The sequence below is a fragment of the Stegodyphus dumicola genome, chromosome X2 (genome assembly GCF_044657685.1).
Source record: "Stegodyphus dumicola isolate Sdum_Otavi_A_Nest chromosome X2, ASM4465768v1".
NCBI classification, from domain to species: domain Eukaryota; kingdom Metazoa; phylum Arthropoda; class Arachnida; order Araneae; family Eresidae; genus Stegodyphus; species Stegodyphus dumicola.
In genome coordinates this window covers 44,536,652-44,560,172 of record NC_140781.1, presented here as the reverse complement: position 1 = coordinate 44,560,172, position 23,521 = coordinate 44,536,652, and the positions used below count along the sequence as shown (strand labels likewise).

Genomic DNA, 23,521 nt, shown 5'->3' with positions numbered 1-23,521 from the left:
TCCACACCCAGGATTTGGCGACTAGGTCCCCTAAAACCCTAGTCGCCCTTTAAAAAGGGGAGTATGTAAGGTATTTCTCCCACTTTCCTAGCGTCCTTCGTGGTGTAGTGGTTCTGCACACTGAGCCGGTATTTCAGAGGTCCGTGGTTCGATTCCCGGCGAAGGCGGTTGCTGTTTTTTTCATCTTTTCTGCTTCTAATTAACCTAATGTCTCTACAGTGGCGCCCGAACTAAAAGGGTTGTGGATGATGATTCTCCACACCCAGGATTTGGCGACTAGGTCCCCTAAAAACCTAGTCGCCCTTTAAAAAGGGGAGTATGTAAGGTATTTCTCCTACTTTCCTAGCGTCCTTCGTGGTGTAGTGGTTCTGCACACTGAGCCGGTATTTCAGAGGTCCGTGGTTCGATTCCCGGCGAAAGCGGTTGGTGTTTTTCATCTTTTCTGCTTCTAATTAACCTAATGTCTCTACAATATATACTATTATATACATATTTTTCTTCGGTTCCATTCTCGCCGAAAAAATATGTATGTATGTATATATATATATATATATATATACAGTCACACACACATTTGTAATTTCTTTGAAAATATTCTATTTTATCCTCGATCACTTAGAAATTTACCATTTTGTCACGTCGTTTACTTTTTATTAGCAAGTTTAGACATTATTACTTTTATTTTTGTGTCCGCACACATCTTTAAAATTATCACACGTGCTACGTCTGAGGGGAACTTTAAATATTTCCTTTTGTTGTTGTAGTTGCTTATGCTCACTTGTCTGACGTAGTCAGCCCAAGCCTACGAAATTCCTCGTGGCAAGGAGCGCTAGAATACGCCTGCCATTGGCAACAGCCTTGAGCCCCATTCAGGTGACGGTGCGATTTAGCTCAGTTCCGCCACCAATTTTGATGGAGAGCACCCCCGGGGAGGGACGGATCCGAGGGTCTCCCACCCCTCAACCTTTCCACCAAACCACACGAGAGAACTTTCAGCTTGCTGCATACTTAAGAGTGCCGCCATGCCGCATCGACACTATACATGTACATACATGCATGTCTTCTCCGGGATTCGAACTCGGATCCTTCGACACGGCAGTCAGCGACGCGAACCACGATATCGGTTGGGCGGCGTATTTCCGTTTAGCTTACGTAAGCAAACATAATATCTATATTAACTACCTTTTCTCCCTTCAGGTTTACTGCACGTTTTAAAGTCAGTTCTCTCTACATATAATAAAAGAAAGAGTCTGTCTGTGTGTCAGTGTGCGTGTCTTTCGTTCGCGCTGCGCGTAAGCTAATAGACCCACGGCAACGAAATTTGGTACATAGGTGCATCTAGACAACAGCCAGTGCATCTCAAAGCGATTTTTTTTTTGAAATTCGAATTTTTTTTTTTTTTTTTTTAATTTTATGTTTTGTGACGAAATTGCGTCATTTTGAGACATAATGGGCTATACGAAAGCCAGGTTTTACTCTACACACTCAATTTTCACATCGTCATGAAACGTAGGCACTTAGCTATTTTACGAACTTAAAATAAATTTCGTGTTTCAATAAATCGATTAAATACGAATTTATTTAAAAAAGGGAGCTTAACACCTTTTCAACGGGATTTTTTCCTAAAAAAGTTTATTTTTAAAAATGTACAGTTTATTTTTCTTTGATTTTTGGACACGTTAAACTTTCATCCTTGCGACTGCTCTTACAAAAAGAATTTTGGAAAAATGATTATATTTTGTATTTCTAAAAATTTTTTAAAATGAAGCTTCCGAGTACACTTCTCACATCTCACATCTTTAAAAATGTGATTTTGGAAACAATTTTCCTCTCTTATTGTTGTTGATAGATTTTTGATGAAATTGCATCATTTTGAATAGTTTCATTCTTTTAGAAATATGGGTTTGGCAACAATTTTTCATCGTACTTCTTATGTCACTGTCTTTAAGAGATTGGCATACTTCATGATCATTTTTTTATATATATAATACATTTTTATTGATTTTTTTTTTGATAAAGTTGTTCTGCAGAGTAAAATTCTGCGCGGAATTTTTTGTTTTTTCAGTTTCTTTCATGTTATTTTTTGCTTATTTCACTATTTGTAAGATATTGAAAAGTTTTGCATGATTTTTTTTCTTCAACGGAAATTTTTTTAATTTTTTTAAATTAGGATAATTAATATTTGCATTAAGGGATATAGCTTATTTCATTGTAATTTTTGTCTCTTGAAAACATAAGATAAAATATCATTAATTATACTTTGCTTTTCAGAATTTTTTGTTTTTTGTATTCTTTTATGTTATTTATTGCTATTTTACTGTCTTTAAGATATTGAAAAGTTTTGACTGATTTTTTTTAGGAAACAAAGTTCTTAACCTCCTTTATACCATTTGAGTTCTTAAGATTTTGCAAAGGGAAGTTGTTTAATATATTTATTAGGATAATTAATATTTGTATTAAGGGATATTGCTTATTTCATTGTAATTTTATTATACGTAATAACTTTTTTTTATGAAGTTGTTCTGCAGAGTAAAATTCTACGCAGTTTTTAAATTTAACGTTTGGTGTTCCCTTCAACCATTTTTCCTGTACATTTAAAAGTCAGACGAAGGCTGGCAGCGAAGCTGCTAGTTGATTATACTTTACCTTTCGTTTCTTGGGTTTGTTTTCTTATATATTCAATAGAATAAAAAGTGGGTCTCTTTTTCATAGCTACGTGGCTTCCTTTTTTTCTTGACGAAAACATAACGCATATTTATTCTTCAGCGTCATTTTTCAGGTTAACTGGTTTCATCATCCTCAGTTACGAAGGTCACCTTTACAAAAACGAAAACTGAAAATCTTATCCAATAATGTTTCGTTACTTATTTTAAAACCCAATCAGATTAGCGCTATTACAGTCTCCATTATAAATATAAAAATGCGAACTATCCATAGTATTGATGAATATTTTATGCCGACCTCTGTCTAAGGTTTGTGTCTGGGAGTAAGATAGGCCTGCATTCAGAAGTTAGAATCGATTTTTAAGACACCTTTATTACAGACTACATCTTAAGACATTTTTAAGACATATTTAAGACATTTTTAAGACATATTTAAGATTTTTTAAAGACATATTTAAGACATTTTAAAGACATTTTTAAGACAAATTTATCTTTTGAAATTGTGCCAAAGAAGTGCCAGATATTTAGAGCTCCGGTGCTCTGCGACTAAAATTATGATTTAGCTCAAAAACTGAGAAGTACCGGAGACGGGCTCTAATGGGCTTCGGGGCAATTTAAGCTCTGTCCCTTCATAGGAGGCAATGGTGGCCCACCTACTAGGTGCCTCAATAATAAAGTGACCACCGCTTCTGGCCTCAGTACTAGCCAAAGCCTATAATGACTAGCGCCCAACATTGGTTGGGAAAAAATATATTTCTTCATATGAAATAAAACGTATTTGTGATGCACACCTCTAACATCTAAAAAGTTTGTGCATAATAAAGAAATTTTATGTGAGTCATTAATTATTCTGTCATTCTTTCTTAAAGCATTCAGTGTCACACCAACGTCACATATCACAGCTACTGAATTTTCAGAAAAGGAAGTAGAATTAACTGATCAAGTTCTGTGATATATTTTGATTCATGTAAATTAAAATTGCTTATAAAAGTAAAAAAGTATATACTTAATAACGTGAGCTTTCCTCAAATACAGCCAGTTTGACAGTTCCTCAAAATGTGTAAGAACAAGGAAAAAAATCAGTGAGAATGTGAAAACAAACAAATAAAAAGTAAAATACATGACAAAATTGAATAAACAGAAGAAAACTGCAAGTGTGAATGCTGAACTAAATACTACTGTTTCACGGGGCAGGGGGGGGGTATATCAACCAAAAGGAACTAAATTTTCTTTATGATATTTTAAATTTCAAATAGTATACAATTGTATAGTTGTAAGTTAACACATGTAAAGCAGAGTAATTAGATGTGAAACCCCTATTTTGCTTTAAAGTAGGGACATCTTTAAAAGATGTTTTACTATATACAATCGTACACGCAACATGTTTCCCCTGTCTTCCCCAAGTCTCTCATAAAAAATATATGATTGCAAGGATGTTGAATGCTTTTCATTTTTATAAGCCTCTGCCTCCTCCGTGATAGACAATTTTTGCTCTTAACTTCTTTACTATACAAATTCTATGTGAAGACTAAAGCTATTGTTCTAATTAAAGAAAACCATATGCAAATAACCATTATTCTGATGCACGCAGTTATGCCAACAATTCAGAAACAGACGTTAGAAATATCACTTTATTTTTTAACGGAAATATGGTAAAATTTTCTCCTTGGCGTGGAATCGAACCTGTGTCTCCTGGTTTTGCAGAAAGTGCCTCAAAAAATTGACATCCATTTCATTCTTGTGTGGAAAGCGCATCAAAAAAGAAAATATGAAACTGCAAATACAGTCTGATTATAAAAGTCACCGACCATTTAATTTCAGTGAAGCTGATATATGTAGTTAGCAAAGAAATTTCTAAAATTGCCATATTCTTGCAAAGAATTTCATTACGTTAATCTTATAGTTAAAATTCAGACTACAAGAAGTAGGAAGGACGGCTCCATGTGGGATTACCCTGGTAAGCAGTAAGAATTCAAAAAGCTTGGAACTCTTCATTTAGCGAAGCGTATAGCGTTTGCATTATGCATCTTTCAGCAAATTAAATGGCTGTTAAATGTTTTACAGAAAGCGAATCTTTTTTAAACTCTTAATAGAGTTATTAACATCCAGCTCCAGAATTTGGGCAACGAAAAATCATCCAGCTTACAGTGACATCAGGCAAAAATATTTAGAGTAATCATAAAGTCTTTTCTTGATTACAAAAATACACGAATAACCGACGAAATAACCGAAGAAGATAGAAATATGAAATTTTTATAATTACGTATTTTAGTTTTCATGATATGCAATAGATGGCGCCACATGACTGAGAAACAATTCGGAAGCTGAAAGAGAAAGCTAGGAGTATTGTAGTATCCGTGACCTACATTTCCCATCAATGGCAGCTGAAAAGCGATGCATTGCTTCAGGTGGCATTGCCCATAGGAACAAACATATATGAAGAGTCTAATCTCTGCCATAACTAGGCTCGCGACTGTTACTGTGAATGCCAGAATAAGAGATACTGAGTCTAGTGCTATAAGAGTAAATTTTCAAAAACCAATGGAGGGAAATGGAATAGCTATCGACTTAGCATTCTCCAAGCTTTACAGAAAGCAATCGATCTATTTAAAACAGCAGTTGAACAGCCGGGATTTTCAGTTTGGTCACATCTAATAGCACTTGAGTGGTCTCAAACTGAAATTGCATGCGGGCCATTCTGAAAACAGTTGGCGGGCCAGATTATTATTTTTACAAAATGGAAAATTTTATTAGCAAATTAAAAAAACAAATATCAGTAAATTTTAAACTGCACTTACTAAATATTTATCAAAGTATACATAAACAATAATAATAAGAATAATATCGTAAAAGAAAAAAAAATTATATTTGTTTTCTATCTGAAATCTGAATTTTGGTATCTGTAAGACATTTCTGTTTGTTACACTTTTTAAGTCACGTATACTGACAGCTAAATATTAATATTTCAGACTAACATTCCTTTCAAATAATTCTAACATATATTATTAATCATCAAATAACTTACTTTTATTTACTTTAAACTAAAAATAAACAAATTTTGAAATACTTCCCAGAGAAAATTCGCCAAGTGGAATAATACTTGATAATAAATAATAACAAACTAATTTTTCTTATTTATTAATTTTTTTCGACTCATAAATGAAAATACATATGCTTGTATGTTATTAACTTCCTTATTTCTTACTAAAGCTTAACCCATGATGTTGTTTCGATTCTAATAACGTTTGCAGTCTCAGAGAGAAATTGTTAATTAGAAATTATCTTCATTACGGATTGTAGATGCTTATCGATCAATCGTGTTCTTTTCTTATTCATTTTCAACTGTGAATAAAGCTGTTCATGTATAAATGTATTTCCAAACAAAGCAATTATTCTCAGTGGAAAAATTCGCAACTGATCTGATTTCTTTTTGGACAAGTACGAATAAACGTTAATAAAATATGTATCTTCAAATCTTTGAATAAGATTTATAGCACATTTTATCACCATTTACAGATTTTCTGGTGCGTTTTATTTATGCTCGTTTTTAATTAAAATGGAAAATAATACAAACATGGACTTCAAGTAAGTGAAATCTTTGCAACACCGTATTTGCAACAAATTGAAATGTCTTTGTGGGCGGCATAAAACTGCTTCGAAGCCGCCAGTTTGAAATCACTGTAACACATTGTTTCGAGGAGGGCAATCGGAGTCTTTGATACAATTGATACAACCTCTGTAGGTACAAAATTTTGCCGCCCTGTACGGACGCAGAGGTAGCTCCGGCTCTGGCGCCGGCGCTGTTGTTAATAAAAGCGTCTCAGGGACTACATGGCAAAGCTGTGACTGAATTTTGTGTTAAGCTCGAGACGATTTATAACGAAACATTTGAAAGGTTACAGTATTTAAATGTTAATAAAACCCTTAGCCGTGTTTCAGCATTTTTCACTTCCAAGGCGATAACGCGACTGTGATTAACGAGGCATGTCCTGGCTGGTTATCCACCGCTGTTATGCATGTCAACATGGCCCATCAATAGGCAGACAATGAGAACAGACCAGTGACTATAATGTAAACGATTATTGTGTGAAACTATGAGGAAGAAAGAACAGATTTTCTGAAGAAACAGTAGTTGGATACAAAAAATATGAAATGGTGGCAAAACAGTCTAACTAAAGTTTCTGAATTTTTGTAAAGCGCTACAAATAATGTAATCCAGTGTGAAGGAGTCAGATACAGAGAGAGAGAGAGAAATAAAGTCCGTAGGGTATTCTGTATAGAACCAATCTTAAAATTTTACATTTAGCCTACATAATACAATGAAATGTTAGTCATCCTATTTTCTTCAACTAGAAATTATCCGAAACAGATTTCCAGTTTCGGTAGCTCAGCGAGTAGTTATAACCTAACCACACTCAGGTAGTGTTCTGGGTCTAAACTCCAGCAAAACTTGGAAATTTTCCCGAGTCTTGAGACAAGTAAATATATCTTAATTTATGGGAATCAGAAAACAGCAGCAATCAGATTTTCGTTAACTATTTTGGCAAGGAATCAGAAAAAAGTTATGATTTCCGTAACAAACCTAATAAGTTAAAAGCATAATATTGAAACACCAGCCTTACCATTTTCATTTCTCTATGTGCGCTGCATTTTAACTGTTTGTCGATCGTGATAGCTGTGCGAAAACCATGAAACTAATATACCCATACTTGCTTTATTCTAAGCAATGTTCTGAATTAAATAACACGCAGACTACGTCTCTATAAACAAATCACCATGCAGGAAATTTTGAATAAATATTCTTATTCAATGTATTCCCCTCCTAAAGGTAAACGCATTAAATATTGAGGACTAGGAGAACAACAATAGAATCACAACAAGCTTAAAGCACAAACAAGGCAAATAAAGAAGAGCACTTACATTTTTAAGTAATTTGATATATGCTAAAATATGAATCTAAGATGCCTGGATAAGATTTCATTTCGAAATGCATTATGCTGAAAAACTTTTGGAGCTTGTGATTAGATAATGCAATAATTTACCATAAAGTTAGTATTGGATAGTGTCTATAAACTACTTTCGGACAGTGATGTGGTTTTCCAGACATCTTTCATGGCATATTTACTACATTGTACAAAGTAAAGGCAGAATTGAAGTCGCAAAAATTTTCGGGTATCATATTTCAATGAAAATATCATTTTCGACAGCTCCAGAATCCATTTTGACTGCTTTTTGAGTGACATTTGGATGTAAGGACAGAACAAAAACGTCTCTATTTTTTCCCCAAAATGGATTGTGAAAAGGATTTAAAATGGATTTAAAAAAATTTTTTTTTCAAGAAGTCTGTACGTACGTATCTCGCATAACTTAAAAACGATTAGCCGTAGAAAGTTGAAATTTTGTGCATGGGACTGCTGCAACAACTAGTTGTGCACCTCCCTTTTTCACTGTAACCGGCAGTACCAAATATATATGTCATAATAAAAGCGCAAGGAAAAACGGAACACTGTAGATGCGTGATGAGACCCATATTGAAGAAGATTTTGATTGCGTAGTATGCTAGTAATGCTAACTTGGTAATATCTAAAGAACTTGGCAGTCGAAGCAGTTTTAATTCCATTTTTATTTCCAATTGATATTTGTGGCCACAATCACTTGGCACTCTAGTCGTGCCTTTCCACAGAAGATTTACATTTTTGATATCGTTGGGATAGAAAGCAAGCCAGCGAAATCACATCTTAGCACAGTAGCGAGCAAAAGCTGAAGTGCGTAGTTATGAAAGATGGAAGCACGCGAAGAGAAAAGTTTTGGTTTGCAATTTGGTGATTGGTCGAGAGGGATCTGCATTATGGGTTAAGTAAGATCGCATGATTAATTTGAATGACGCAGTTTAGACTTAAGCGCTATTTTTAGGACAGATAGAGGAAGTTCTCAAATGAAATAGAAAATAATGGAAGTTATAGTGAATTAAGTTTAGAAGTTTGCTTTCATATTTTTTATCTTACATATATATATATATATACACTTACCCCTGTACCAGGTATAAAAGTCCTTATTATCTAGCTTCAGTCATATATCCAATTATAAAATTGTTTTAAATGACGAAAATATTCATGTTTTGGCAATGTCAGATTTTATAAAAAACATTTGGACAAATAACGAAATCTAACTTTTAATGCGATCTCCCAGTTCCTATGTTTACATTTGGGAAAGATTTATACACGTTATGAAAAAATAAAATTATCAGAAGTTTGATTCCCGTATGAAAAAAATTGACTGGGATAGTTAATTTCAAAAGTTGCAGTTTTTGATGTCGTTTCCAACTTGCCTCGGAGGATCGATTAATTAAGTTAAAATAATTTGAGGAAATAAGTTTAAATAAAGTGCAACAAAAATATGTATAATAATATGCCGTACAAAGAAGTCACGTGGTGTCCCTATATGATTTTTCTTTCCTGTCGTCATATCAAAAGCACCTACTCATCAAAGCCCCATACTTCAGATGAGCTTTAGATTGGAAAAATAAAAGCAATTTATGAAATGACTGAAGAGCAACTGAGGAATAGGTTCGACAGTTAGTGTTTGCTAACAAGTTTTGATCGATGTGCAACAAAAGACAATGGTCATGTATATTGAATGAAAAAGTGTGAACCAGTTGCAGTAAAAGTTTTGAAATAAAGCTCGGTAATTTACAATGTATTTCTTTCATTTATACATTTAGAATTATTACGGTACAGGGTGACTCACGAAAAGTAGCCTACCCACGGCGATAACGTAACGACATGGACAGCATCTTTCTGACACAATGTGTACAGAAAGCGCGATAAAGAAAGGCTACCTAAAGCTGTAATGGAGTTTTACTTGGTAATAACAAGTCGTCAAAAATATGGACTGTGGGCAGACAGAAAGCAAAGGGCTACGGCCTCCTCCAAAAAACGTGGAACCGGCATTGAAAGCGGGCTACGTTCTCGTGGCGCATTTTGTGTTAATTCTGCATAAAAACTTTGGGAACACTCTGAGAAAAAATAAGGGCGGCGCATATTGTATCTGATAGTTAGCAAACTTTCCAGATTTCGCATATGTGGCGTACCTACATCCGTGGAGAGTTACGACTAGGCAATTAGTATACCAAATATTAGATCATTGGCTGGTGCAGTTACGCATTGTGGCAGTGGAAGCCTTTATTAGTATAAGCTCTGTACAAACACTGTGGTGGAATAGTGAAGATGAACAGAATTGTGCAGAAGAGAGTTGCACTTTGGTTTTTAACACGACGAAGCAACGGTGAACATAAATACTGCTGGATTCCGATAATGTTCCGCAGAACATGTTGAGACGTATCACGTACGCCTTCCCCATTCGTCTCGAAAAATGCATTCAGACAGAAGAAGCATACAGATCACATTATTTGCAAGATTCACTGATCTGTGAGAATATTGCTGTCATATAAAGTTACTACGAGCACTCATCGTCTCTCTGTTGCTATTGGATGTATAAATAAGTTTAGAGGTGTTTTTTTGCAACTTTGGAGCTTTATTCAGAGAAATTGGAAGAATGTGTTTTATTCAACGTTCAGTCCATCGTTAGCTACAACTCTTCCCCATCTTTCAGGTAGCATACGGATTTCGCGTTAAAAAAATTCCTCGTCTTTTGAGGCCATTTAAGAACCGACCCAATTTTTGGCTTCTTCGTATGAAGTGAAGTGCTGCTCGGCCAAGTCATGAGTCATCGATCGGAATAAGTGGAGGTCGGAAGGAGCATTGTCTGGTGAATACTGCGGGTGGTGTAGGACATCCCATTGAAGCACCTCCAAAGTTTCTTTGACGACTGTTGCAGCATGTGGGCGAGCGTTGTCGTGTTAAGATCACCTTGTCATGTCTTGTCATGTCCTTGTCATGTTACGTATATTAGGGTTCTTTGAGCTTTAGTGCTCAGCTCAGTTGCATCAGCTGTTGTTTGTAACGTTCCCCAGAGATGGGTCATGAATCTTAGTCCAATAACCCCTCTAACTCAGCGTCTTTAAACTTTAGTGGCCTTCCTTCGCGTTCTTTATAGCTGGCGTCAAAATTGCCACTTTTAATCAATACTCAAATGAATCAGTACTCAAATGTTTTTAGCATGTTCCCCATTTGCTTCACACAGCAATCGAGGCCTATCAGCTGCAGTTTTCTTTAAATTAAAACAAAAAAGAAGCGCCTCCCGCAAATTTTGTTTTGCTGGTAGAAAGGCTGACCCCAAAGAAAGTTTGTTATTTACACTTCAGCGAAATGAAACAGACTGATTTTTAGACGGAAATCCTGGCGCTTTAACATGAATATAGTTACAAGATTGCCCGATAGGATTTACTACTAGTAACGCCATCTTATGTAAATCCCTCAAAACTTATTTGTACACCCCATAATTAAATTTGGTTAAAAAAATACGCTCCCCCTTATACAACAGAAAAGGGATCAATCTTAACTGATTAGATATTTTTAGCTTAATAAATACAATACTCACTTTTAGCAACATCCAGATTATCAAGAGAGAATCTTGTCAATAGCTTATACTTGTTCATCTCTAAACTGCTAAATGAACTTTGTGAAAGTCTGCAAAGAAATGCACGAAAGACATTAAAAAAAATATGCATAAAACACAAGACGGAATTTTGAAGAAAAGTACAGATGCAATTTATTAATTTCAATATAGAAAAACGTTTTTTCATTTATATATATATTAATGAAAGAGCAGAAGAAAGTATCTCCATTTTTAATGAAGAAATGAATTGAGAAAGACAAATGACTTTTTGAATATGACTAAATCCATTTAAAAATTGTCATTAGAATAACTTTTCAAACAATAGACTACTTAGATAAATCTTTTAACCGTGTTAAAATAGCTCGATAACATTCATTTTTTTGGGGGGGTAGACGCTAATTTGTGTTTTGTAGGCCTAGAGAATTCCTTTATTTTTATGAATGAAATATTTTATGTTAATTAGCTTTCCTGTCCTTCTTGCTTTCCATTTTTCTGCCAGAATACTACTTTCTAGCTCGATCGCACTCAAATGAGGTAGAAAAGAGATAGTATTTAAAGGAAGTTTTTTTGTTGGTAAAATCACTGCATGTTCCATCTGCTGAAGGTCACGTTGCTAATTGATTCTCTTGCGATCAGTTTATCTGCGTAGTCGTGTTATTTTCACCATGACGCTTGTCACGCCGATGTTACGATTTTGAATTGAACTAACAAGCGCATAATTTGTCTGTGTAGCCTTTACGGCTAACTTACAGTTTACTTAGTTAAGCTATATTTGTTATTTTTGATTCACTCCATAAATGCTGGCTTGTTCTGTAAGCACAAGACGTGTCTTCTGTTAAACTTTATCAGAGCTAAATAAAAGGGTCCTTTCTACACTTCCCATGTCTCTGTTGTAAATTCCATGACATAACGATAAGTCGTTTATGTCCCAAGTACAGTTCTCATAGTTTATGCTACCAAAGATGTTGAGACTCTATAAGATTTTCAAATAAATGAACACCCCAGAAAAATCTTTTTAAGCAAGTTAGAATAGTTCGATTGCATTCAGTTTGTCTTCTGCAGACGTTAAATTTCAGTTTGTTTTTTGTAGACGTTTCACGTTTTAGTTAGGAAGCGCATATCCTGTTTTTCAAGGCTATTTAAAAATGAAGGAAATTCTAACAGGTTCTGGTCTATATTAAGCCATATTTGAACTAAGGTCTAAGTATCACAATTACCGTAGGCATACATAAGTTATAATCATAAAAAAGCACTAGCAAAAGCTTTAAAAGTTAACTTTTAAGTTATTGTATACCGTGGAAATACCAACATAAGTATGCGCATTTCCAGCACAAATCTTACCATTATAGCAAGTTAAGAAATAGGTAGGTTATTTTATTCTTCTAACAAATAGGTAGGTTATTTTATTTTTCTATCAAATAGGTAGGTTATTTTATTCTTCTAACAAAAAGCTAAGTATTAGTATGTAGCTTATTTTCAGTATCCGTTTGCAATTAACAAAATGCGCTGTTACCAAAGCTATTCTTTGTCATTTGCATATCTTGTATGATAACAATAAGAAAAAGGCAGTTTAAGTATTTCAGATTACAGTCTAACACCTCGATACCTCGAAAAAGAAGATACGATCAAAAATTAAAAGGCAATAAAAAGTGTAAAATATGATTAAAAATGATACAGGAATGGAACGTATTGTATTAAAAAATCCTTTATTAATTGCAACAAAACTGCAAATGCTCATAACAATTATCATCCGATTATATTCTAAATTAAATGCACTTTAATTTACATCAATTAGGTATATTATAAAATAATTAATATAAGGATTTGTAATATTAAAAACTGTTTTTATTGCTTTAAATTGCTCAGTTTATTAATCGGTAAAAAATACATTAAATCTGAAAGATATATTCAAATTTTTACGCTTTTCCCAATGGCAATACTATAAGAATCCGCTATGCGAGAAGTCACGTGGAAGATAAAGTAACAGTCTTGTGTTCCGTGCAATGGCAGCGCTTATCAAATGTTTCTTTTAAATTCTTTTCGTTCTTCTCGTTCGTCAGTTTCCAAGGCATCATTGTACATAAGGATTTTATTTTACCCTGACGTGATTTTATATATTAACGGAAATAATAGATCTTCTAAGAGGTGTTAAAACATGACAAATTTTGCTGTTCTTCCGTTAGGAGTGACTCAGTATTTAAGATGTTAAATCAAACGCGATCCCGTATGAAAACACTTTACCCTGAGAAAAAATTACATTACTCTAATTCATTAGTACATTATTCTAGTTCTCGACAGAAGGGGGATAAAATAGAATACATTCAGCTCATTAACTTTCAACTTATATGCTATGCACCTGTAGCTTCACATCCGCATCAATTCACTGTTTTGCATCACCGATTTCGAGTTGTAAATTAACACTGCTATTGAATAAAATCATTCAAAACCAATATGCATTAATACCAAAGTCAACTTTACAACACTTTAACAAACCCAATTAGAAAGAAAGAATCCTTGTGCTATCCCAATCGTCACATAAAATAAGAATGCTTTTACAGCATAAGCGAGGGACATTAAGAAACGGGTTGCACCAGGTATTCTGTCTGACCTAATCAGAGCAAGTCCACGAATTTAATCCTGGTCAAGAAATGCAAAATTGAGTCTGTTTTGGGCATGAATCTTAAGCATCATATAGGTGACAGTGAGCCAGGAATTCATTCGTTCGGGAGTAGATTACGGGATAAAATTACCAGTATTCAATCATTTTAATCATTCTCTCAAATCCAACAAATTCATAGTGGAAATAACATGCAACTAAGTTTTAAAATGATGTCAAAAACGAAAAGTAAATAAGTAGAGTCATTAAGTTTTTTTTGAAGCAGGAGACGTGAAATATGTACAGGGACGTCGCCGGAATTTGAACCCTGGACCTCTCGAGTATTTGTGGAATATGCTTCCAATTACACCAAGAAAGCATGCGGAAAGGAGGAAGAAAATACCTTATAGCAGAACTGCGTCAGCTAAGAATATTAGCATCCAGGAGTGGGATTTATTTCAAATAAAGTATTACATCAATAGTAACGCAATGCAGCAGCAATCTAACCTTGGTATCAGCCGTTAACTCATAAGTGGTTTTTCAAGATAAGCGTGAAAATGATAACAGTCAATCATTGTCAGAAACGTAATTAATTAAAATGAAATTTTCGTCTCAGAATCGATTATTTTCCTGTTAGCAATGCAGTGGGAATTTGCCGGATGAAAAAAGAGAGTTCTGAAATAACAACCAGTAAACCAGACTGATGTAACCATACTTATTTTATATTTATTACTCAGTTCTGTCACCATTCTAAATTACACTGGGATGATTTTAATCCTTCACGTCAATAACGTGCCACTGGAAATCAATGATGCGCGAATTATTTAATAAAGGATGGAATAGAAAGTAGTATAATTTGTACTGCATCTGCCATTTCATTAAGATACACAATAGGAGATTATCTGAAATAACCCGGGAACCGACAGGTTCTGGATAAATGGCATTTCAAGCACAAATAAGGGTCAGGAATCGAAGAAAGGAAAACTTTTTCTTCATTCTTTACTTAATTCATTACTTTTTAAATATTTTTTTTCACTGAAATGAAATAATGTGAAACTACATTGCTGCCTAGCCGGTATAGTTGTTAATGTATAAGGTATTTCTCCCGCCTTCTTGGCATGCCTTCGTGGTGTAGTGGTCTGCACGCTGGGCGCGTATTCCAGAGGACCGCGGTTCGATTCCCGGCGAAGGCGTTGCAAATTTTTCATCTTTCCTGCTTCCAATTAACCTAATGTCTCTACAAATGAAGCTATCGATGGGCCCGGGTTCGAATCCTGAGCAAGGCATACATAGTGTTTGTGTTGCAAGGGGCACTTAAATTAGATGGTGAGCCGAAAGTCCTTTCAAGAGGTTGTTGGCAGGGGAAGAAGGATGGGAGACCCTCGGACCGGCTACCGGGGTGTTCTTTCACAAAATTAAGGTGGAACTGACCAGTTAGTACGGTGGGCCTATAATTGTACGACCAGCTGTGATGTCTGGTATCTTGCCCATTTACACCTATACCTGTCCCAGTGAAACTATATTGTCCACTTCTACATAAAAAAAAACCTAGTTCCCAAACGTGCTGTCAAACTTGTGGCAGAAGATCTGTCATTGATCTTTTATAGTAAACTGCCAATTCTAAGATTGTTACAAATCCTGGGTCAGATGATTTTTAATACAGCTTTCAAATTATAAAAATGCATCTTATAACGCATGTGTAGAAACGACATACTGCACGTGCTAGTTAATCAATGCACGGCGAATACATAATGCAAAAATGACCTTGTGTTCAATAAAATATGCATTATTTAAAGCGTTTAAATAAACAGTTAATTCAAAACTATGCTTGATTAAAGTAATAAAATTCACACTTTTTTTTGTAAGAAGCAAATCTTCAAAACTAATAATTATAGCTAGGAGTTTCTTAATGAATGCATGCAATGAACGCACCACTGAGAATTCAAGATAAAACACATCACTAGACTCCTCACTGCATAACAACGTTCCAGGAGCAATAATTCAGTCCTTTTTTTTTCTGGAGGAAGGAGAACAGAAGAGGTGATGTTTGCTTACGATAATTTAACCTTGCATTTCTACCAGTTAACTCGCATTTTATCCGGTGTCGCACCAGCTAATAGGACATGCTATTTCTAACAGTTGAGTTTTATTGCATTTGGTGACAGATAAGTGAAAGGAAAAATAGTCTCAAGTGAGCCAAAAGTTCTTCACCACAAAGGAGGGTAAACAAAGAAGGTGTAAGGTATTTCTCCCGCCTTCCTAGCCTGCTTTCGTGATGTAGTGGTCAGTACACTGTCTTGGTATTTCAGAGGTCCATGGTTCGATTCCCGGCGAAGGCGTTGCTAATTTTTCATTCCTTCTGCTTCCAAAAACTTACCTAATGTCTCTACAGTGGCGTATGAACTAAAAGGGTGTTGGATGATGATTCTCCTCACCCAGGATTTGGCGATTGGGTTCCCTAAAAACCCCAGTCGCCCTTTAAAAGGGGGAGTATATAAGGTACTTCTCTCACCATCTTGGCGTTCCTTCGTGGTGTAGTGGTTCTGCACGCTGGGCCGGTATTCCAGAGGTCCGTGGTTCAATTCCAGGCGAAGGCGATTGCTAATTTTTCATCTTGCCTGCTTCCAAAAAAATATCTAATGTCTCTACAAAGGTACAATTACATACACAATTCCCATTTTCATCCAAGGTTTTCTAACTTTCGGGTATTCATACGTTATGTTTTTCTAAAATCCAATTTGCTCACGTTGCTGACACTGGGTGACTGTCTGATAAAACTCAATATATGAATAACCAGCCCTGAACCTCTGTATTTTCAACATGTATTTTCTTGATTTCACCGTAACTAAAACAAAATTATTCAGCATATATCACAACTTATATAGATTTGATCACGTTTAAATAGTGAAATTAACTTTGATTGGGAAAGCTTAAAATGTTACTGTTTGCAATTTTGATTTTAAATATCTTTTTTTCCAAACAAATTCACTTAATGCAAATTAGAATACGTAGATTTACAAACAATTCTTTTCCAACATAAGTATTAACAACAATTAGTTTATTAGGCTAGTTTTACATTTTCTTTATACATATATATATATTTAAATTACATTTTATTTTTACATTTTGCATTGCAAAACGCTTACATTTTATTCTTGGAAGACGGTGACTTCATTTTAATGTACGGTTATTTAATTAAATTAAATTTTATAGCAAGCATTATGAAAATTATTTCTTAATTATTGCTTAAAATGAAATAAGATAGAAAGCATAACACATACAACTACTTTTGATAATTTATAAACGATCAAAATGCAGCCGTACGTGTTACGTACATCAAATATGAAGATGAACTAGTGCCAAGTTTCATATTTTATGTTTACACGTTAAGTACATAAATTGCAATCACTATTACTTACTAATTAGAGCTTTAAAAACAACAAAAATTATTTCTAAAGCTAAATTGCATTCTGTGAGATAATTTGGACGGACTTACTCATGAATAAACAACTACAATGCAAGTGTAGCTTATTTAATTTGTTACATGTCATTTACTTAAGCATCCTTAAAAGGGAAGTCCCTAGAAGGAAACTTTTTGTATTGGGAAGGCTAGAAAAGTATAATACAGTAAGTGCTTTCCCCTTCTGAATTTGAAAGTAGGCTGTAAACTTGCGTGCAGTAATCACCGTACAGATCGATCTTGCTGGATCGGCTGTCACCCTAGTGAAAGAAGTGCAGCATGATCTGTAGTTTGTGGTCCATTTTCTGTGGGATAAACGGAAAACTCCTACTGAAATTCCCGAGGAAATGCTGGAAGTGTATGGCGGTAATTACCTGACAACAGTATCTCCAGATGGTGAATTTTTCGATGCATCCAATCGATCGGTCCGCAGGGGCTACATGCCTGCGGACGTTTACGAAATATTTTGTAACTGTTGCTATGTCAGGAAAAATACACTATTCTTACATTTAAAAGTAGTTTAGACATGGAGTTTCACTGCATACACGTTTCGTTCTTTTCGTCTTCAGGTCAAAAAAATGTTAATATTCCTTTTTTTTTCCAGTTTTTTTTATAGCATTTCTTACGTACATACGATAAAAATTATTATTTGAAATTTTTTTGGTATTTTATTTAATTTCATATTTTATTTTAGTTTAGTTTATATTTAGAGCAAAAATTGCCAGCATTTAATAATAATTACAATAAGAAGAAGAAAAAAAAGAGGATTAAAAAAATCTGAAAGCTTTCTGATTTTATATTACGTCCAAAAGGGCTTTTTTTTTTAAACGTTTTGTGTGTTACTTTTATTTATTAAACATCATGTTCTTCGCACTTCAACCACATAAACTTCCATTCAACAGTAATATCACAAAATATTTAAAAACAGCATATCTTTAGAATGTCCGATACACAGTCTCGCGCAATGTTTTTTTCCGTACAGTGTTGCTATTGCTCGCTTTGAAATCGGAGTTTGTTAATCCAAAACTTGTTAAAGTTTTACAAAATTTGAAATAGATAATGAAACAGATTCGAAATTCAAAATTCCAGCTTCCAAGTGCCCATGTTCGGTTGGAGGACTATGTTATTCAAAATCTGAGGGCTCTAGCTACCGTTAGTTTTTCACAATGATAGCCCTTTAGGTCTAACACCCCTTTGGGCTAATAAAGACTGTTTTCCCGTTTAAATATGAGAAATAATAGTATTACTTAGAAATGCTTTATTCAAATTCAACTTTATGTTAAATTGCATAGGGAAAGAAAAAGTTAAGCTAAGTGTAACTAAACGTAAGTGAAAAATGGATTCAGTTAATTTCTTGGGATAACAATGAACAGAAGATTCAAACTTTAAAAGAAAAATGTCGTACACAAAGGAAGCATTACGGATGCGATTTTACATCATGTTACTTAGCTTCGAATGATTAGGGAGGATTAAAGAAAATGAAGAAAGAAAAAAAAAAGGCGTAATAAATAAGATATACGATCCAGTTTCGGATCTTTTATCCTATTTATTACTTTCTAGGAATACAAGCAGAATGCTGGAATGAAAGTTTTCCGTAAGTAGTCTGTAAACAAAAAGAAAGTGCTTCGTCGGTCTTTGAAACAGCGAACCACTCGATTTTGTTTTTCAAACCAATGAAACCTAATTCAAAATCTGGATCAGAATAATATGCACTAAAACTTCCCTAAGACGACCAGCGACGGTTCCACCAGATTTCGATCTTTTGTGGAGACACACTATGGTTATCGATGACGCTCAGTCCAATTTTATTTATTTAATTATAAAGAGTCTCCAAATAATAGCCCCTGATTTAATATGCCAAGTAAAATATTTTATTTTTAGAAAATGGAAAATATTTTTACATACTTAAAACAGCTAAATGTTCCGATTAAAGAATGAAAGCAACGTCTGGCCATACTTCCTCCACGACTTGGTCTACAGCATCGTATTCTCTCGATGAAATTCGTAATCACTTTCTCACATATCTGCTTATCGAGGTTCAATGTTATGCACAACAGAGTTGTTATGCACAACAGAGATGTTTTGAACAAATCGCTTGGATCGACAGCGCAGTGATTTTGTCCTCAAATTTCTTTATCAATCTGCGATTTGTTGCTGCATTGGGCCCATTTTCAAGTAGAAAAACTCAACAAAGCTTCTTAATAGCCTGTGCATAACACTCGCCGTTCTTGTAATGAGTTTTCACAAAGTTTTCACTATCAAAGCTCGATGATCTTTTGCGTAGCGTTCCGAGTCGACTAACCTGCGACGAAGCAGCGAAATGAACTGACAGTTATAAAATACTAGTTCGTCAAAGGAAACTTAGCATTCTTAAATTGGAACATTTGCATATTGTAAATATGTAAACCTATTTTTCATTTTCTAAAAATAAAGCATTTTTGTGGGCATATTAAATCCGGCGCTTTTGTTGGGGCACTTTATAACTTTCAAAACATTCTAGAGTCATTAGGATTTTTTGAAGTAGCAAACACGAAAAATGAGCAACGCCCTCACCGGAACTCGAACCTGGATCTCTCGAATACGCGCCGAATATGTTACCGTTACACCACGAAGGCATGCACAAAGGAGGGAGAAAATACCTTACATATTCCCCCTTTTATAGGGCGACTGGGGATTAGAGGACCCGACTGCAAAATCCTGGTGGTGAAGAATCATTATCCACCCTCTTTTTAGTTTTTAGTTTAATGGTTTTCGGGCGGCACTGTACAGTCGTTAGGAATTTTTGATGCTGGAGAAGTGGAAAATGAGCAATGCCTTCGCCGGGACTCGAACCTGGACCTCTCGAATATGCGCCGAGTGTGGTACCGTTACACCACGAAGCTTTGCAGAAAGGAGGGAGAAAATATTTAATAAAGTGTTGGCTCACTTAAAAAAAATTTCGTCTTAGGGGGTGGTTATCAAAAGAGATTTCACTGCTATAATATGTATTAGAATAAAAGCGGGATTAGTTAAAAGGAATTTCAGTTCACTTGTTTACTCCTGAAATGGTTATAGACAGGCAGCATTATTAGACATCGCATGTGCAGTGGACCATTAATACATGTCGTTTAGCCATTAGAGACTGTTTTTGTCAGATATAAATGATATTAATTTCTTAAAAAGAGGAACATCCGGGTGAAGCCAAAGATTATTTAAAATACTTTCGATAAAGTTTAAGACGGGAAGTTAGCATGGGAAGAGAATGAGAAATTGGTAAAGATAATTAATTAAAATATGTTTTGAAAGTAAAATTAGAAAAATTTTAATCATATGCGTAGAAGCTTAGCAATAACTCATAACAGCATAAAGGTCAGTTCCGCCCAGTAAGTTTGAGGAAGGTTATTGATTTACGAAAGAATGTAAGCAACGTGGATGAAAATGTATCGGGGTGATTACAAAACTTCAGAATATTGTTCACATATAAGAGAAAAGTATGGGATTTTATAGATGAATTTATATTAGTCCCCGCAAAAAATATTTAAAAGAGGAAAGTTAAAAGTTCAAATTAATTATTGCTTGATTTAATATTAATTTATAAAGGACTTATAATCACATTCGAGAGCAATATAAATAAATTTACAATAATAATTTTCTAAGCTTACGATGATGCCGACGACGGTTTTCTAATAGTTGTACTCTTCCGCTTTATACTTGTGATCAGCAAAACATCCGAAAACAGGAACAGGCACCTTTCCTTTTTGGTACCGAGCCCACCCTGAAAATAAACATGTAAAATCATAGTAAATCAAGCAACTGCCAGAGGTTACAAATTAAAGGAAATTTAACTTATTTACTAACTACCAAAGAGAAGCAGCAATTGTTTTGTTCACTCATGGTGTTTGTCATCCATTTTTAAACTGCTTTTTGACAAGCTGTCAAGTTCAAATTTTGTACATCTACTGCTTGTGAAGAACAATACAAGGTAGTGAAGCGTTCTTTTCAAAACACTATGTTTTTTAAATTTGAATGTTGAAACGATTTTTCGCACATATCCTCGTTTAACGCGCAAAATAACAACTCAGAATTTTACTGTATGCACCATCGAAGAAAGCCGGAATTTCGTTTTTTAAAGTGAAGTTTATGAGAGATTTTAACGTAATTTCTGATTTTTTTGGCAAAATTGCTGAATTTTTTCGATCATTTTATGTAGACAAATGTCGGAAGTAAAGTGTGATCATTCATTGTTGAAAAATAATTTTGAATTAAATAATTTGATTGGCGGCGCGTGATGGAGACAAATGAAATGAAAATTAAAAAAAATTCTTTTATTTAAAAGTCACAAAATTATTAATAAACTAGAAAGTAGAAATATAATTTATCATATAGTTTAATAGGAGCAAGACATTAAATGGTTTTCTTTAAAAAATTCATCTGCAGTTTCATATCACGAATGATAAAAGTGTAAAATAACGTCTAAGGCCCACCAGCGGCCGAGCGGTAAAGTCCCTGAACACTGGTAGTTCGGTCCGAGGTTCAAATCCCGCGAACGGGCTGGCTGCATGGGCGTTTTCCTGGTTTTCCCCATGTGTAACGTGTATACGAGCCAGTTTCCCTTAGAAAGTCCTCCACGAAGGCATCCCTCCCCTTAGGCAGATAGCTCTAGTGTGCTTTGCCATAATTACATACACCTAAAATAACGTCTAAATAACAAAACCTAATAATCGAATGATATTATCAAAAATCTAAGCTATTAATTTTATACATTTATCAATTGCACTTCAAAGTTTAATTATTCATGATATAAAACTGTAAAGGAATTTTTTAAAGAGAATTATTTAATCTCTTCGCTCTCATTAAATTACATGATAAATTATTTCCCACTTTTACTTCATCAATTAAAAGCTTATTTTATGAAAATATTATAATCAATAAAAATCACAGTAATAATTTCCTGAAAGTTTTACGAAAGCAAAAACGATATAAAACTTTTTACATAAAGTTAACTAGAAACAAGATAAAGCACATAAAGCAATTATTTATCATTAGACATATATATATATATATATATATTACCAACTGCAAATTCGTAAAAATAATATGTGAGGCTGAAAAAAACTGTGCGGTTTTCATCATCTTACTGTGCTTGAAAAAAATTAAAAATACGCTAATTTTTGTATCAACTCAGAAATTTATCTAAAAATAATGAAGACTATTTTTATTCTGTTTTGGCTAGAGTAGAAAATGACCTCATAAATTATTTAAATTTACATATTATTTTTCTTTTGCTATAAACTACATATTACATAAAAAATTACAATTATCTTTACAGAGTTAGATTATGTCGATAAAAGATGCCTCATATATAAGTTTGAATAATAATTCAAATTTAACATATAATCATTGCAGAGCTAAAAATATTGATAACAGCGAGTTAAATTTTACTAACCGGAATAATGTGGAATATCAAAGCAAATATTTACGAAGCTAACAAAAGAAAAAAAATCCTACGTGAAAGAAGACGCAAAGATAAAGAAATCAGAAGTGAGAAATATTTAACCGTGAAAATAAGAGACATACTTGATAATGAGTCTTAGCGAGGCGAATAACGTTCACATTCTACCGTTTTACCTACTGCTAATTTGTCAGCTGAATAAATGAAGAAGTCAGAAATAAGAAATTATATTGTGCCTTTAATGCTACAAAAAGAAAAAATTTTGTAACTTCCTAATTAAGAGGAAACTAAATTGTTAAGAACTAACTAATACTTCGTGAGAACGGAAACTTCATAGGTATCCTGTTGAAACAGTGTCAGTAGAAAAATACACACCTGCTAAATTCAAGAATGCGTTTACACTAGTGAGGATTGTATTGATACTGTTCTTGAGTCCTTGTACGCAGTAGTCATTGAATACTCATTCCAATTTCTTTTTTACTCCCTCATTCCGAGTTAAAAATGGGAAATAAAGATAAGAAAAAAGATAAACCAAACCTATCCACTCTATACAGAAAATATCAGGGTTAAGACAATTGGATTTTCGAGTTCATGTATCTTTCGTCATACAAGATTTTTTTAACCCTATCCTGTAGACGATGTAATGGTTAGCGAAGGTTGAATGGAAGCCCGAAATCAAAAGGTTGTCAGTTCGACACCCAACGTAAAGCTTGGCTACATGTGTGTGACGTTCTCTCTATATACGGATGCGCCTTAAGTGACTATGTGTATGTACCTGTTTTTTGTGCTCTCTGTTTATGCATTTTACGCATTGTGCTTTGTGTATTGTTGCCTATGCATTTTTATGTCTTTTT

General features: G+C 34.2%; 1 protein-coding gene across 4 annotated transcripts in view; it reads right to left on the bottom strand.

Moving 5' to 3' along the window:
* LOC118180501 (uncharacterized) overlaps positions 1–23,521 on the bottom strand; it is a 524,461-nt gene that overhangs the window by 75,089 nt on the left and 425,851 nt on the right. For all 4 annotated transcript variants that reach the window (XR_015039137.1, XM_035349588.2, XM_085809646.1 and 1 more), the window contains exons 13-14: positions 20,878–20,990; positions 11,163–11,251 (exon numbers count right to left, since the gene is read on the bottom strand). Coding sequence is in view for 3 of the 4 variants with exons in the window: in XM_035349588.2 (XP_035205479.1) it covers positions 11,163–11,251; positions 20,878–20,990 (202 nt within the window). In the remaining variant the exon portion in view is untranslated. The remainder of the gene's footprint in view (positions 1–11,162; positions 11,252–20,877; positions 20,991–23,521) is intronic.